At 35.0% G+C, this 17,050-nt stretch overlaps 1 protein-coding gene across 1 annotated transcript in view; it reads right to left on the bottom strand.

Moving 5' to 3' along the window:
- LOC107587873 (focal adhesion kinase 1-like) overlaps positions 1–17,050 on the bottom strand; it is a 65,848-nt gene that overhangs the window by 39,843 nt on the left and 8,955 nt on the right. The window contains exons 2-14 of the mRNA XM_016275832.1: positions 16,213–16,439; positions 13,562–13,728; positions 7,197–7,284; positions 6,047–6,126; positions 5,580–5,642; positions 4,674–4,728; positions 3,019–3,159; positions 2,634–2,711; positions 2,448–2,546; positions 2,254–2,371; positions 2,068–2,107; positions 1,678–1,736; positions 773–790 (exon numbers count right to left, since the gene is read on the bottom strand). Coding sequence (XP_016131318.1) covers positions 773–790; positions 1,678–1,736; positions 2,068–2,107; positions 2,254–2,371; positions 2,448–2,546; positions 2,634–2,711; positions 3,019–3,159; positions 4,674–4,728; positions 5,580–5,642; positions 6,047–6,126; positions 7,197–7,284; positions 13,562–13,728; positions 16,213–16,439 — 1,233 coding nt within the window. The remainder of the gene's footprint in view (positions 1–772; positions 791–1,677; positions 1,737–2,067; positions 2,108–2,253; positions 2,372–2,447; positions 2,547–2,633; positions 2,712–3,018; positions 3,160–4,673; positions 4,729–5,579; positions 5,643–6,046; positions 6,127–7,196; positions 7,285–13,561; positions 13,729–16,212; positions 16,440–17,050) is intronic.

Here is a 17,050-nt window from a genome sequence, read left to right as displayed (position 1 = left end):
TATATATATATATATATATATATATATATATATATAATACAATTATTAAAATATTCTGATGTTTGATGATATTCAATATACATGTTGCTTTAAAATGGTAAAAATAACATCATAATCACAACATATGTAAGTAATATGTAAGTATAAAAATAGTTTAAATGTATTAAAATAACATTTTTGACAATATTCAAAATATCTAATGCTATAAAAATTATTTTAGCAAAACAGCCAAAAGTTCAAAAGTTAAATCAAGGCATGTTTTCCTACTTGCTTTTCAATTTGAAAATATCAGTAAGACTTTTCAATTATTTTCATAAAAATAATGTACTGCAATATCGACCTTTAAATGTATTTTTATTACAACATTTTATAATAAGAAAAAAATGCCATGTGGAGACTTTTGTGAAAATTTTTGAGTGATGGTGCAAATGAATAGTTAAATCAGTTTTGAACTGATTCAGACAAAAAACTTTAAAGCAATCTGAAATTTAAATTGATATAGTGTACATCTTTTATAATTTGAAGTTATTTTATCATTACATTTATATAATCAAGTCACAAGATAAAGAGGGAATCTAAAACTAAAATGAGTACCTATAGGAAACTTAAAAGCATTAGAATCATTGGGATATTCACATTGTTGCATTTTATCACCAAAAAAAAATCTCTGCTGAAAATCACAAGATGATTCGAGATCGTACAGTATATTGTGAATATTAAATATCTCGCCCCGCTCAACTCAGCAATAAGACATATTAAAACTGGACTTTACCATCCCCACCAATATCATCTGTGGATCCAATCAGCATGCAAAAGATTTAAAAGAGAGACAGAAAGAAAGAAAGAGAAAGCATTAGATTAATGTCTTCATCAAAAGACATTACTGAGGAGAGGCAACAGAACAAAAGAGTATTTCATGGCTGTTACACAAAGCAATAAAACAAAGCCCCAAACCATTATTATAAACAGATAGATTAAAAAAAAGCATTCTTATTCCGTAGGTTATACTAAAAACACATGCACCATCAAGGTGGGGACTTTCCAGTGACTTGCACTGTTACTACATTGAGCTAATGTTTTTTACACCCTTTGTTTTTTATAGCCTAAACCTCAAAAAAACTTTTTGCATTTTAATGAATTTTTTAGTACTTTCATTAAGCCATTTTCCTTGTGGGGACCGTTGACCCTCTTTATTCAGGTGACTTCAGGTTTAACCATCCTTGTGGGGACATTCAGTCCCCATAATACAAGCAAAACATGCCCCAGTAAACTACAGCAGGGTTTGAGAGTATTTTAGAATTACAATGTTGACCAGCATTTTAGAAACAAGACAAGAGACATTCATTTTGACTAGAACTGCTCTGAATTAAGAATTGAAAACATCAGAGGGTTACACAACCAGGTTGGAATTAGTTATGGATTAAGTTCATTATCAATGAAAATGTGAGGTCACATCTCCGTCCTCTTGGATGTGTCTTACCTGAAACGGAGATGGCTTTGGCCCGGACTCCTTGCAACCGTTTCTCATGGTTTGCTGATCTGTGTGACAGAGGTTGAAGAAGATGAATCGTGTACATTTTCAATCAAACTTAATCACAGCATGACCTTTTCCACACTGATCTGTGTTGAAGCCACTGAGCAGGTCTTCACATCTCCGTCCTCTTGGATGTGTCTTACCTGAAACGGAGATGGCTTTGGCCCGGACTCCTTGCAACCGTTTCTCATGGTTTGCTGATCTGTGTGACAGAGGTTGAAGAAGATGATTCGTGTACATTTTCAATCAAACTTAATCACAGCATGACCTTTTCCACACTGATCTGTGTTGAAGCCACTGAGCGGGTCTGTTCCATTAGCGTGTGAAGGGGGGTTGTGACATAACAGATGGGCACTACCACAGCCACGTTCATGGGAGCTGGGCTGCGGGTCACATTAGTCGAAGGTACACTGAGAGATTCCACACGTCTGAGCCAAAGAGGCCAAAGGAAAAAGACGAACTGAATCTATCTAATGAAAAACTATTGGAAAAAAAGTGGTATAGTACCTGAGGGTCTGAGTTTTGCAACTTACTTTGGAGCCTTTGGGATAGATGGAAGAGCTCTCTCTCCTTCTGTTGACAAACATTGAGAAATACAAATTTGATTTAAAAAAAAAAAAAACTACCAAACAGTAAAACTGTGAAATTTTATTAACATTATTAAGATTAGGCTGTTGTCAATTTTAATATGATTTGCCTGAGTGCTTCTGTGTTCTCACCTTTCTGTACACGGACAATAAACGATGAAGAAGTTCTATTAACAAGTCTACAGTAACCATCAATGAGATCAGCCATGTTCTCTGCTGTGTTCAGTGTTGTAGTTTTTACCGTCAGAGGCTGGAAAATGAACAAGAACATATAAAAACCACATATAAGACAAAATGATACACTGAAAACAGTGTGTGGAAGTTACCTCAGGTGCTCCAGCTACATCTAACTGCAGCGTTCCCTTCCGATCTCGCTCCTCGAACTGAATACTCTGTACTTGTGTGAAGTTAGCGAGGTGTGTTGGCTACAAAGAAACAGATACAGACATTAGATTCACTGTCCAACTGTCTATCAGTTCAGTCCCTCACCCATCGAACCGCACAGTACTTACATTTGATCCTTTGTCCGTCAAATAACTGATGCCCTCCTCGGGTCCGATGGCCAACTCCACTGATATCACCCAGCTTGACTATCACACACAACAGCAGACACATTCAACTCAAACACTTTATGAAACACACACAAACTGATAGAGACAATGCAAACTGATGTCCTCTCACAATGATGAATGATTACTTATGAGTACTCGTTTGAAAGAAAAAAATGGCAAAACTATATTGTTATTCATCTTTCAGCCAACAGAGGGCACTGCAGACCATTAAAGTAGTCTATCATCATAAAGACAAGAAATAATAAATCAGGAGAGTTATTACATGTAAATGACTTGTGGCTTTATTTTAATTAATTGAATTAATTAACATCTAAACTCAACTCACCCCGAGAGCACATTTAAAACACTCCTTATCAAATCTGTATATAGGTGAAAGGATCTCGAAGAACTTGAGGATACACTGCTCGTCGTTCAGATTGGCGAACTGTTTAAAAGTCTGCTGGATCAGTTTCCGCAGGGATTTAGCCTGCAAAGACAAAACACAGTGACTTGTAATTAAATTATAATATTAGTTATAAACCCTCAAAGGTGAAGTGTGTGAATTTTTTGAGATAAAGCGCTTTCTTCTAGCCGAGATTAGTGACAACTACATGCCATTCATAAGATGACTTTAGAAAGATTGTAAACACTGTGAAATGCTGCTTTGTTTCCTCAATACTGCTCAATCAATGGCACACGTCTGAGGAGGAACTACCTGTTTGGTCTTGCCTGGTGCAAAAATTACACACTTTACCTTTAGGCGTAGACAACAAGAACCCTAACGCAAGAAACAAGGAAATTTGAAACTTTTTAAAGGAAAAAGCATTTATAAATTAATTCTGTAAATCAATATTTCTTCAGAGAGAAGGAACTGAGGCCCGTGAATCCTTTTGATGGCACAAGAATAAGACTGTAGCAAAGAAAAATCACTAAAGGTTTGAATAAAACTGTCTTTGCAGAAAATATTTTTCTCAATAAGGGGTCAAAATCTAAATATAAAATGACAAACAGGTTTCTAATAGCTTTCAAATCTTTAATGGTGTAAACAAGCCCTGTCAAATTATGTAAACATTATCAATAAGTAATCATTATTCAGAGATGATAATTAGCCAATCAGAATCGGGGTCCTCTCCTTGAGAGATCTAGAATATTTGTAAATCTAAAGATTCTCAAATTAAAACCCACAAAACTGGTCGGTAATTCTCTCTTCGCTCTTGACATGGGCTTGGGTTTCCATGGCAACCAATGAAAAGGAGGTGATTTTGGGCTGCTTTGGGGGTAGAATTTAAAATATAGAAAGGAAGAGCAGAAGAGAGTGAAAGCCACAAAATATGCAGGAAATCTCCTTTAATAAAGAACAGGAAAATCCCTCGGGAACGCAAATACACAAACGCCATTTCCATTCTCAATCACAATTCCCAAATGCGCACATAATTAGAATGTACTAGAACAATTAATGATGCAACGAGCAGAAAATAATTAGCAGTTTATCACTGCAAAATTGCAAAGGTGAACTGCATAATATTTGGATGTTAAGATTTTTTCTGTTTTTGTTTTTTAAAATAAAAATAAATATCAACATACATTTATTTCTATTATTTTCTTTTAAAGGTGTAAAAATCATGGCAATTTGTCTGTATAGAAATATTCACAAATACCAAATTTTACAGAGGATAATGCCTTACAAATAGCTAAAATAACAGAAGACATTTTGCCACAGCATACTGAAAGACTAAAAGGGACTAGTTAGGTCAGGTGTAAAAGGAAACAGGCTCTCTGGCAAACCGCATTTCATTAGAACGGTTCCCTTTAGTGGCTTCTTCAGAAAGAGAAGGAAAACAGAACTGGGCCAAAACATCTCAGGGGTGTGAGACCACAGAGGAAGCCAGGCAGGTAATAACATTGGTTTTGCCTGAGCAATAGCATTTTCTCACATCCAATAAATCAAGACAACCACCGTTTTGAGTAAGTCATCACAGGAGCTCAGAAATGTCTTATTACCTTCACTGAGTCTAATAAACTCTTTGGAAAGAATCTCCGCAGACCAACGTCCTTTCTGCAGGGAGAAAAAACAGCAAGAAACTGACTTCAGTCTTTAAAAGAGAACAAAACATAAGATTTTGGGGTAAAAGCGCAAGAAACGAGACAGCAACTTGTTTGTTGCTGAGCCATTATTACAGATTATTGTCTCTTCCAGTGTAAAGCAACACTACAATAATGGAGACCCTGCACCACTGCAGGAGATACGCAAAGATCAATTATACTCTACTAAAAATAGAGGGCCATGCAACACGGACTAGTTATTCTGACCCATATACACGCAATTTGAAAAAAAAAGAGAGGGAGAGAATTCCTCTAATGGTTCAAAGAACTACAGTACTTCTTTCAGTCTAGAATGAGCTTGGTCTGAAGTACACTAACAGCATTACATCGTAAGTGAACACTGCAGTAATATGAGAATTTAATTTCTAACAATGTCCAGGCACAATGCAAAAATGTTAATCCTTCTGTCATGATAGTTATTGAGAGGACACATTTTTTGACGTGTTAAGCCAGGTTTCCCAATGGAAGTCCATGTTTGGTACTTACAACTCTTTCTCACAACTGTGACTATTTCTATTGCTCTTGTATTTCTCACAACTGCAACCTTATATCTCCTGATTGCTCTTAATTTTGACTTTACATTTCACAAATTTCAACTTTCTCACAAAACAATGTAAAGTTTATTTTTAACTTTCTTACAACTATTTCTTTTTATTCTAAGGTGAAAAACACCAAAACTAATTGCACTACAAGCCCTCAAGTTAAATAAAAAGGATGCTGTCTGAAAAAACATTTTATAATTCATGTAAATATGGACACAATTTGAGAACTGGACACCAATGATCCAAACACAGCATTACTTACTCTAATAATTCATAATTAGATTTTTTATCCAGGGCGTTTCCACGCATGTCCCTGAAAAACCGCCTGTAAAGGAGAAGAGGAAAGTGATTTGTCTGAATTCAGTCTTTATTTGTTAAAAGTCATGGGAAAACACTTACATTTAATCATTAATGCTACCATTGAAAAGTTTGGGCTGGGAAAGATTTTCTAATCTTTTTGAAAGAAATCTCTCACCGACACTATTTATTTGATCAAAAATAATTGTATTTGTGTGATGGCTTGTCTAGTCTTTAGTGTCACTTGATCCTTCAGAAATCATTCTATTACGCTGTTATGATGCTCATGAAACATTTATTTTTTATTATCAATGTTGAAAACAGTTATGATACTTAATAATTTTGTAGAAACAGCAATATGTTTTTTCAAGATTATTTGATGAATTACTGACCCCAAACCTTTGAACAGTGTATACTGTGTATCACACATACCTGATTTCAAGGCAGCCTAGATTAAGTGCTATGTCTTGGTCAATTTGATCGGCAATCTCCATCATATAATCGCTTTTCACCTGGGCACAGAAGAGATGTATATTAGTCTAAGCAAGGAGAAAGGCACAACACAATACTGACCATACAGAGTAGATAATGACAGAATTGATCATTTCACTCCTCCTCTGAAACAGACCGATATTGCATGTTGAATTAATAAAACATTCATAATACAATAATACAGAGCTAATTTGCTAGTCATGAAAAAAAATTATGAAGTTTGATATAGTTTCCTCGCAATCCATTTAAATCAAATTTTCTTGTTATTCGTATTCATTATTGTTGTCTTTTGTATGGATTGCCACAAAAGGACCGGTTGGAATTGATTTCCTTATCTTTCATGTGACGACGACACAGAACAGAGACATGAACTTATCACAGGGACAGCCACCTGTCGGTTAAGTGTTTTACAATGATGATTGTGAGCTTATGGTTTGATCTTTGTTACCTGGCAGGGATCAAACCAGTTACAGACCCTGAGCCTTGAACGGTGAACTACCTTTCTGTTTCTTTTGTTAATGCACTGTGTGGGTGAATCTCACAAAAAGGGTAATATTTCACCCCAAAATAATAATAACAACAACACAAAAATAAATGAAATACACAATATAAAATAAAAAATGTACACAATATTCCATGAAGAAAAAGAAACCTATGGTAGGACCATTATTTTATTTCATTTTTTGCATTGTGACATTATTATGATGCTCATTTTTGCTGAAAACCTTTTTGCCATTAGGATCTGCAAAAATTAAAGCAATACAACAAAGACCACCATGACTTTACAATTTGCACTGGGAACTAAAAAGTGAACATGCTTAATTGTCATGGAAATGATATCAAACTGCAAAACATTGTGTTGGTGCTACTAGGTTTCATTGTCCAAATATAATAAGGTACAGTAAAACTAAATATAATTTATAGCTTCTTTTGATTTTGGGGTGAAATACGCCCCAGGCGTGTTCTTGACAGGTTTCGTGCGACTCACCCGTGCAGAGTGTAGACAAAGGGGAGGAAGTGTCTATACAGGGAGACAGTAGCAAAAGGTTTGGCAGCAGTACACAGGCTGCCAGATTAAACTATCCATCACCTGATGATAAAAGTAGTTGAGTGTTGGCTGGTCCTCAGTAAACTGGTTTAAAAATCCTTTAGGCAAGTATCGAATCCGTAGCTCATATCTGCAGAGTGAAGAGAGAGGAAAAGAAATGATCTAATAAAAGACACACTCCACATACTGTCAGCTCTACCTACAAAATAATCACTCAGGAATATCAATCACAGGTGATCATCAATGATTGGCAGCTGTCATACAGCCTGACCAATCACAACAGACGCTTTAGAAAATGAAGCCCTTGGGTTGAACACCTTCGCTGTGTGTATTGAATCTTTAACAATGATGGTTCAGATTATGGCACTGTTTACTCATCTTCCCTTTCATATGTGACTGATTAGAGATGCCGGTGAGACAAGATCTTTTAAAGTCTGCCAGACAACACAATTATGGCAGTATTAGTGGCTGCTCTCAGCAGCTGTCTTTCTGGGAGGTAAAAATCACACCCCGTTCACAGCTGGTTCACTGTCTGCTCTCAATTACGCTAAATTAGTTTTACACATCCCTCTACCTGAGCACAAGTCAGAATGCTGCGGCACCTGCCTCACACTAAATTGGCTAGGGTTTGATGTACCTGGAACTTGCTGCCATCTGCCTCAAACATAATGCACAAAACATGAAGACAAACTGAGTTTCAGATAGTTATAAAATGCATTGTGGAAACATTTTTTAACTTCAAACTATTGTTTCCAACTAAAATATGGGTCTTCTATCCGTAATATTGCTTTCTCGAAAAGCAGTCTTGTCTGAATCAGGAGAAAAATATGCACAGATCAAATACTGTTGACAAGCAAAAACAGTACAAAGTAGTTCAAAACAAAATGTCTGTGGATTTTGATGTGAGAAAACAACAAAGGGTGACTTTTTCACTAGAAAAAGTGAAAGTAGGTATTTTTTCACCAGCAGCGATGATTTAAAATGAAAACGAATTGATGAATTTGTTTCTTACAAACACGTAGTTTCTCGTTTCACAAACTGTTGTTTGATTGACTAGAATGGTCTTGTGGATTACTGTATTGTTTTTATCAGCTGTTTGAACACTCATTCTGATGGCACCCATTCACTACAGAGGATCCATTGGTGAGCAAGTGATGTAATGCTACATTTCTCCAAATCTGTTCTGAAGTAACAAACTCATTTACATCTTCGATGACCTAAGGGTGAGGATTTTAAGCAAGTTTTCATTTGTGGGTCAACTATTCCTTTCAGTTCTTAGCTCACTTTATAGCATTTGACTTGACAAATCTGAGTAGTGCAAAAATTTGCCTCAGCTTCGATATTCATACAATTGTAGAAATGCTGTCCCTCCATGATCAGGCCCATAAAAATATCACCAGTAAAACTGATGAACAAGCATTGCTCTACATATACTAGCACAAATTCCCACCAATACATAGTAAAATTTTCAAAATAGAACCAGTTCAGATTTCTGGTTTAAATCAGTTTATCCCACTGTACTTTAGGCTGTGCTGAATAATAACATTATCCCATGTGGGAAACATGATCATAGACAATAAAAAACAAGAGGTCGCCTGCAGTTAAATCCTATGCGTTTCTTTTCCATTTCTGCAGAAACTGAAGAGGAGGAATTTAACCTGCTGATCTGCATTTGCAGAGGGTAAAATGTCTTGCTTTAAAGCAAATGCTGCATGTATTACGAGGGTTCTGTTTTTCATTATGAAGACATGCTGGAGGGCAAACAGACTCAAGCTCATCCTTTGAACTGCGGACTTCCCCGTAAACGCATAAAAAGCCCATTCATTCAGAATGAACAGTTGAAGAAAGAAGATGGGTGAAACAAGCCCCCGGCTGCGTGAATGGAATATAAACAATAGCGCAATTAAGTTCGCACTGCTTTATTTAGCATCATTAAGATAAAACTCACTACGATGAGCCACATTCATTCTAAAGCTCCGCCCACTGGGTCAACCTCATCGTGATGCAGAATTATTCACCCCCACTGTATGAATTATACATAACATAAGCCATTATATCATCCTTTTATCCTCTAAAGATGAACAGCACATTCACTCTCATAATGCTTTACAACAGAACGATGTGCAGAGTCACCCTCATAAAACAGGCATGACCCAGATATAACATGGCACATACTGTATGTAAAGACTTTGGAACAGGACTCCTGTTTTATGCAATTAAACAAAGGAAAGTTTGCATAATTGAACACTTTTCTGAATGGTCTTCGGCTTGAACTACCATCATTTCTTTCAATAGACCACTAGTGACAATAGGTACCACCAGATAAAAAAATTATATAACAGATAAAAATGTACCACAGCACCACAGTGGTCTCAGATGTCAAATATGTGCTATTTCAGAGATGTGAGAGGTGTTTTGATTGTATTGCAGACAGAAACATCAAGCAGGAGGGGGAACGATGACAGAAATAAGTGGTGGCAATCTTTACTAAGCCCCTGTATGGCCACACAGACATGTCAGAATAAAGCATAGTTGCTTTCCTCTACAGAAAGCTCACAGTTCTGATTGCTTTTATTTTTAAATGCATATATGATGAGAACACATTCAAAGTAAACTAGACATTTAACTACACATTTTTCAAAGGCCAATGTCGATATTTATAAATAAAATGTAAGGTGGCCAATATAATGTTGACATACAGCATTTACAATTCCAAGACTCCTGAAATTAAAAAATGTACACAACTTTTACTACTATTTTACTATTACTATTTTTGAAATTTTACTATTACTATTACTATTTATGAAATCATATTGAATTCATTATTTTCAAATACACTACCTTGCAAAAGTTTGGAGTCAGATCTTTTTGAAATAAATTAATACATTTATTCAGCAAGGATGCATTAAATTCATCAAAAGTGACAGTGAAGAGATTTATAATGGTACAAAAGATTTCTATTTCTAAACTATCTATTCATCAAAGAATGCACCAAAGTAATGCATCAAGGAAAAATGTATTACAGTTTCCACAAAAATATTAAGCAGCCCAACTGTTTTCAACATTGATAGTAATAAGCAATGTTTCTTAACCCCTTAACTGTCACCCCCCATTTTTTTAAATAGGCATGAAAGTGCACTATCCAAACTTAAATTATTGTAATTTATTAACACTTTGGAATACAGACCTACGGTTGGTCTCTTTTTAAAGAAGAAAATCAGCAGATTATTGCAAACGTGGATTTTTTTTTCAAAATATTAAAGTATCAAAACGTTATAGAAGTTTAAATGTACTGTAAATGAAATGCACTATATACATTTTATTTTATTTATTATAAATATTTTACATAACAGGTTTTACTTATTGGTATAAAATTAAAGCCTTATGTCTAAATAAGTTATGTTCCAAATTTGAAGTTGATATGAAAAAACCTGAGGTTCCTGTGACATTTCATTTAGGGCGTCATACCACAAACAGCCACCGGGTGCCATCCAAACTCCACAAAAAAATTTTTAATGCATTTTTCTGTCACAAATGTCTAGATTTCTCTGTCAATATTACGTCTATCTAAAAACCAAAATCACCAAATATGGAATCCTGAGACTCAGACCTTTCCAGTGATATGTTGTTTGTCAAGATTATATAACATCTTCCCACCAATACATAGTAAAATTTTCAAAATAGAACCAGTTCAGATTTCTGGTTTAAATCAGTTTATCCCACTGTACTTTAGGCTGTGCTGAATAATAACATTATCCCATGTGGGAAACATGATCATAGACAATAAAAAACAAGAGGTCGCCTGCAGTTAAATCCTATGCGTTTCTTTTCCATTTCTGCAGAAACTGAAGAGGAGGAATTTAACCTGCTGATCTGCATTTGCAGAGGGTAAAATGTCTTGCTTTAAAGCAAATGCTGCATGTATTACGAGGGTTCTGTTTTTCATTATGAAGACATGCTGGAGGGCAAACAGACTCAAGCTCATCCTTTGAACTGCGGACTTCCCCGTAAACGCATAAAAAGCCCATTCATTCAGAATGAACAGTTGAAGAAAGAAGATGGGTGAAACAAGCCCCCGGCTGCGTGAATGGAATATAAACAATAGCGCAATTAAGTTCGCACTGCTTTATTTAGCATCATTAAGATAAAACTCACTACGATGAGCCACATTCATTCTAAAGCTCCGCCCACTGGGTCAACCTCATCGTGATGCAGAATTATTCACCCCCACTGTATGAATTATACATAACATAAGCCATTATATCATCCTTTTATCCTCTAAAGATGAACAGCACATTCACTCTCATAATGCTTTACAACAGAACGATGTGCAGAGTCACCCTCATAAAACAGGCATGACCCAGATATAACATGGCACATACTGTATGTAAAGACTTTGGAACAGGACTCCTGTTTTATGCAATTAAACAAAGGAAAGTTTGCATAATTGAACACTTTTCTGAATGGTCTTCGGCTTGAACTACCATCATTTCTTTCAATAGACCACTAGTGACAATAGGTACCACCAGATAAAAAAATTATATAACAGATAAAAATGTACCACAGCACCACAGTGGTCTCAGATGTCAAATATGTGCTATTTCAGAGATGTGAGAGGTGTTTTGATTGTATTGCAGACAGAAACATCAAGCAGGAGGGGGAACGATGACAGAAATAAGTGGTGGCAATCTTTACTAAGCCCCTGTATGGCCACACAGACATGTCAGAATAAAGCATAGTTGCTTTCCTCTACAGAAAGCTCGATTGCTTTATTGCTTTTATTTTTAAATGCATATATGATGAGAACACATTCAAAGTAAACTAGACATTTAACTACACATGGCCAATGTCCCAATGTCGATATTTATAAATAAAATGTAAGGTGGCCAATATAATGTTGACATACAGCATTTACAATTCCAAGACTCCTGAAATTAAAAAATGTACACAACTTTTACTACTATTTTACTATTACTATTTTTGAAATTTTACTATTACTATTACTATTTATGAAATCATATTGAATTCATTATTTTCAAATACACTACCTTGCAAAAGTTTGGAGTCAGATCTTTTTGAAATAAATTAATACATTTATTCAGCAAGGATGCATTAAATTCATCAAAAGTGACAGTGAAGAGATTTATAATGGTACAAAAGATTTCTATTTCTAAACTATCTATTCATCAAAGAATGCACCAAAGTAATGCATCAAGGAAAAATGTATTACAGTTTCCACAAAAATATTAAGCAGCCCAACTGTTTTCAACATTGATAGTAATAAGCAATGTTTCTTAACCCCTTAACTGTCACCCCCCATTTTTTTAAATAGGCATGAAAGTGCACTATCCAAACTTAAATTATTGTAATTTATTAACACTTTGGAATACAGACCTACGGTTGGTCTCTTTTTAAAGAAGAAAATCAGCAGATTATTGCAAACGTGGATTTTTTTTTCAAAATATTAAAGTATCAAAACGTTATAGAAGTTTAAATGTACTGTAAATGAAATGCACTATATACATTTTATTTTATTTATTATAAATATTTTACATAACAGGTTTTACTTATTGGTATAAAATTAAAGCCTTATGTCTAAATAAGTTATGTTCCAAATTTGAAGTTGATATGAAAAAACCTGAGGTTCCTGTGACATTTCATTTAGGGCGTCATACCACAAACAGCCACCGGGTGCCATCCAAACTCCACAAAAAAATTTTTAATGCATTTTTCTGTCACAAATGTCTAGCTTTCTCTGTCAATATTACGTCTATCTAAAAACCAAAATAGGGCGTCATACCACAAACAGCCACCGGGTGCCATCCAAACTCCACAAAAAAATTTTTAATGCATTTTTCTGTCACAAATGTCTAGCTTTCTCTGTCAATATTACGTCTATCTAAAAACCAAAATCACCAAATATGGAATCCTGAGACTCAGACCTTTCCAGTGATATGTTGTTTGTCAAGATTATATAACATCAGCATATTAGATTAATTTCTAAAGGATCATGCAACATTGAAAACTGCAGTAATGGATGCTGAAAATTCAGCTTTGGACAGGAATAAATTACATTTTAAATATATGAAATAATTTTTAAAAAATTAAAAATGTTATAATTTTAAATATATTATAATACTATTTCACAATAGTATGGTTTTTACTGCAATGATCAAATAAATGCAGCCTTGTTGAACATAAGTGATTTCCTTCAAATGTTTTAAATTTTTAATGAAAGTATAGGTTTTCTGAACAATCTCCTTGTTTGCTATTGGCTGAAAAACAGAAACCAACCTTGTGCTATTTATAATAATATAACTGATAAATAAACAGTTAATAAATAAATGAACTATTAACCCTAACAATGGTTTTATGCTTATGATATGAGCACTAAAACAGTGACTTACCTCCAGTCGTCCTGGGGATGGCTGTGCTCGTACCTCTCCCTCACGTGAGACACGCCCATGTCGGGGTGGAGCCAATGAACTTCACCTGTTCTCAGGTGGCTCAGGCGCAGACCAAAGCACGACACACACCTCACCTTATGGATGTCCACGATCTTCTGTATAATGCCCTGAAAACACATACACAAGCATTTAGTGACAGCATAGCACTCTATAAACTTCATAAAATATATAAAGCAGGACACATCTAAATGAGTAAATGTCAGAGAATATTCTGAAGAAAATAGGCTCAAAGCCAGAAGAGTTTCAGTTTAATCTTTCTTTGATTAATGTGTCATGTTATGGGTCAGTAAGTTCTGTGGTTCAAATCAATGTAAGACAGCGATGGTGAGAGAGGAGATGGATGAGGCCAAGAGAGAGCAAGAGTCTGCTGAGGCATAATATATGATGTCTAACAGGATGGAAAAACTGTTATTTAATTTATTATGCAAATTACAAAATGCATGAGCCATCAGGCAAGAACTGATAAGCCACATTAGTGTGTGATGAATAATACGTCATGGCCGTGATCTTTTCTATCTCCTTACAGACATCATAGACTACTAATATAACACGTCTAAAAAATAAATAACATTAAAAAAATAAAAAATAAAAAAATAAAAAATAATAAAAACCCGGTGAGAAACCCTGGCTTAATCATAGGGCTTTATCACACTAAAACCACCTGCATTAATTTCATCTTAGACATCAATTCAATCTGTTTCATTTATTGAAGTACTGTGAGTTAATGTGACGTTTCTGTGGCAGTGGTCTGTTTAGTTTGGGCCAGGTTTGGATGAGGTTCAGACCTGATAAGACTGATAAGCATCAGATGTAAACCTGCATAAAACAGCAGAGAACTGGGACAATGGCAGCCACACGAAGGATGAAAGCGGGACAATGCGCTTTGAAGTCGTACGGCTACTTGGCTTCAAAAACCAACCTCATTAAATAATTTAGAGTAGCATAGCATGCCATTGTCTGAAGGGGTTTTACCATGAGTGTTCTAGGCCACTGCAAGCTGCATTCTAAATAATGCTGAAAAGCCTGGAGCTCAGAGGAAATATCCTCTTTAGTCCTGCACAGGAATGTTTGTGGTGTAACTCTCTGACTAATGTTGTACTAAAGTGGAGTCATAAAAACGGACTTTACAGTATAAGGCGGAATGTCACAGAATTTGTAAAATTTTGGATGGATAAATGAAAAGTAGGTCAGTACACTTAAATCAAAATGCGAGATGGACTAGTGTCTGTGAATATTAAGCCACAAAAATAGTATGTCAATATGAATCCTACATGTTCTGCGAGTGTGTATGAATGGCGCAGACGCGCGGTTTCTTTACCACACACATACATGACGCTGATGATGTTTCCAGCCAATATGAATACATGAACACATGAACAATGTCTATAACTGCTCTGAGAGTCACTTCATGAGCATTTTACAGTTTCTTTTGAGAAAACTATTGTCCTGTCATCATGTCATATACAAACAGAAACTTAAAGGTCTTCACAGCAAACCTGTCAAAATAAAAGTCCGGTTTAACTTGAAGAAACTGTGACAGAAATATATTACCTAATGTAATGATAGTATTACTACTAAATAAAATCATTATTATATATTATTATTATTATAAATTATTATTTTTTAGGAATATTTATCAGAAAAAATATTTACCAGAATTTATTTAGCAGGAAAAGGTAAATACATAACAGTATTTCTGAAAAAATTATTAAATAAAATAATAATAAATATTTTTTAAATAAAATCCATTAATTAGATGCTTTTGGTTGTTATAGTTGAATGAAACCATTGAAATGGAAACCAGAACATTTATGGAAAACACAGAATTAGGTGAAAATAGAACTGAATTTGAGAGAGAAAAAAAACATTTTATAGGGCCTTAATTAAATGTTTGTTAAACTTTTAATAAATTGCTGTTAAATTGTATAAGTTTCATGATTTCAATAAATCAAACATGCTTTATGATTAATTAAATTGAATTGAACCATTAAAAGAGTGTCTAGAAAATTTTTACTGAAAACATTTAAATTTAAAAAGAAAAAAACGGAAATTGGAAAAAAATGTAACTGAATTTGGGAGAAAAAAAAATCTGATTTCATAGGGCCCTACACAAATACACAATTTAGAACTTAAAAAGTCACTTAAAATTGTCCTATTAACAATAATGAAGCAATTGATAAAACTTCAGATATTAGCCAATAATTATGTTTTATCAAAAACGAATGCTCATATGATGATGTCTGTTTGCTTTTAATAATGAATGAAAAAAATCTATGTAGCAATATGACAGTGTAATAAATCTATTGTTAGTTTGTTATTAATTAAGGTTTTTGAAAGATAATAATAATTAAAAAGCTCTTAAAAAGAATCCTGCATGCATATTAAAACATTACAATAGAAAATATTGATACCTGCCATATAAACACAGCAAGTAAAAAATAAATAAATAAATCTGATAGCCTCAATATTTGCCAAAAATACATAAGAACAATGACAATGCATTTCTCTTCTCTGCAATCGATATGATCCGATATAGTATTCTATATCCTGGAGAACATTAGGATTGTGACCCAGCTGATCTGCAGACTCACCCTGACATCGGTTGAGTCCCCGTGTCGGATGTTGCTGGCCCAGGTGCAGGGTTCACTACTGCTTTCGAAGTAGTGGAAGACTCTGAGTACGCGCTCCAGAGTCCCAGCTGTCCGCTCCATCCCTGCGCTGAAGCGAGGTTTGACCCCCTGGTTCAGGGCATGGGTCAGGTTGGGGTCCAGGTAAGCCGCTGCCATGGCTTTGGTGGGTGCTAACTGTCGGTCATATTCTGAAGAGAACATAAAATCGTCACTGCAAAGGCCTTAAAGAAGTACAATCAACAATTACTAAGCCTGTAAAAAATATATGCATTGTTTGGGCTACAAATACAATCCGAAATATTATGGGAAAGCTATTGTAAATGGATGAACTATCAGCTTTGCAATGCCTTTAGTCTGTTTGGTCTTATAATAATAATTAGGGATGCACCGATACCGATACTGGTATCCTGTACTCGTACTCATTAAAATGTTAAGGATGTCTACTACGAAGTATATGTATGCAATTATTATAATATACGCCTGTATAGCTGATGTGCGCGAGCTGATAAGCAAAGCGCGCTGAGTGGATTGAGCGCACAGTGGCGCAGATGCGCGAGCTTGTCGAGTGAATATACCTTTCTCACAGACATCACTGGAAAGTTTGTAGTTCGGTTGGATATGTCAAAAACAAGTAAGTAAAACAATGCACAAGTTACTTAACGGTAGGGAGAGAGAGCGAGAGAGAGCGTGCAATTCTGTTGTGTGATCTTTGATGTTCACTCACTTAGCACACGCATCATTTGGATTAAAACGAAATCGTAAAAATAAAACCATTCATAGGGGCATTCACTATAAACAT

The sequence above is a fragment of the Sinocyclocheilus grahami genome, unplaced genomic scaffold (assembly GCF_001515645.1).
Source record: "Sinocyclocheilus grahami isolate Dianchi unplaced genomic scaffold, SAMN03320097.WGS_v1.1 scaffold96.1, whole genome shotgun sequence".
Lineage (NCBI taxonomy): Eukaryota > Metazoa > Chordata > Actinopteri > Cypriniformes > Cyprinidae > Sinocyclocheilus > Sinocyclocheilus grahami.
The sequence above is the reverse complement of the archived record's forward strand: the minus strand, read 5'-3'. Positions and strand labels throughout refer to the sequence as shown.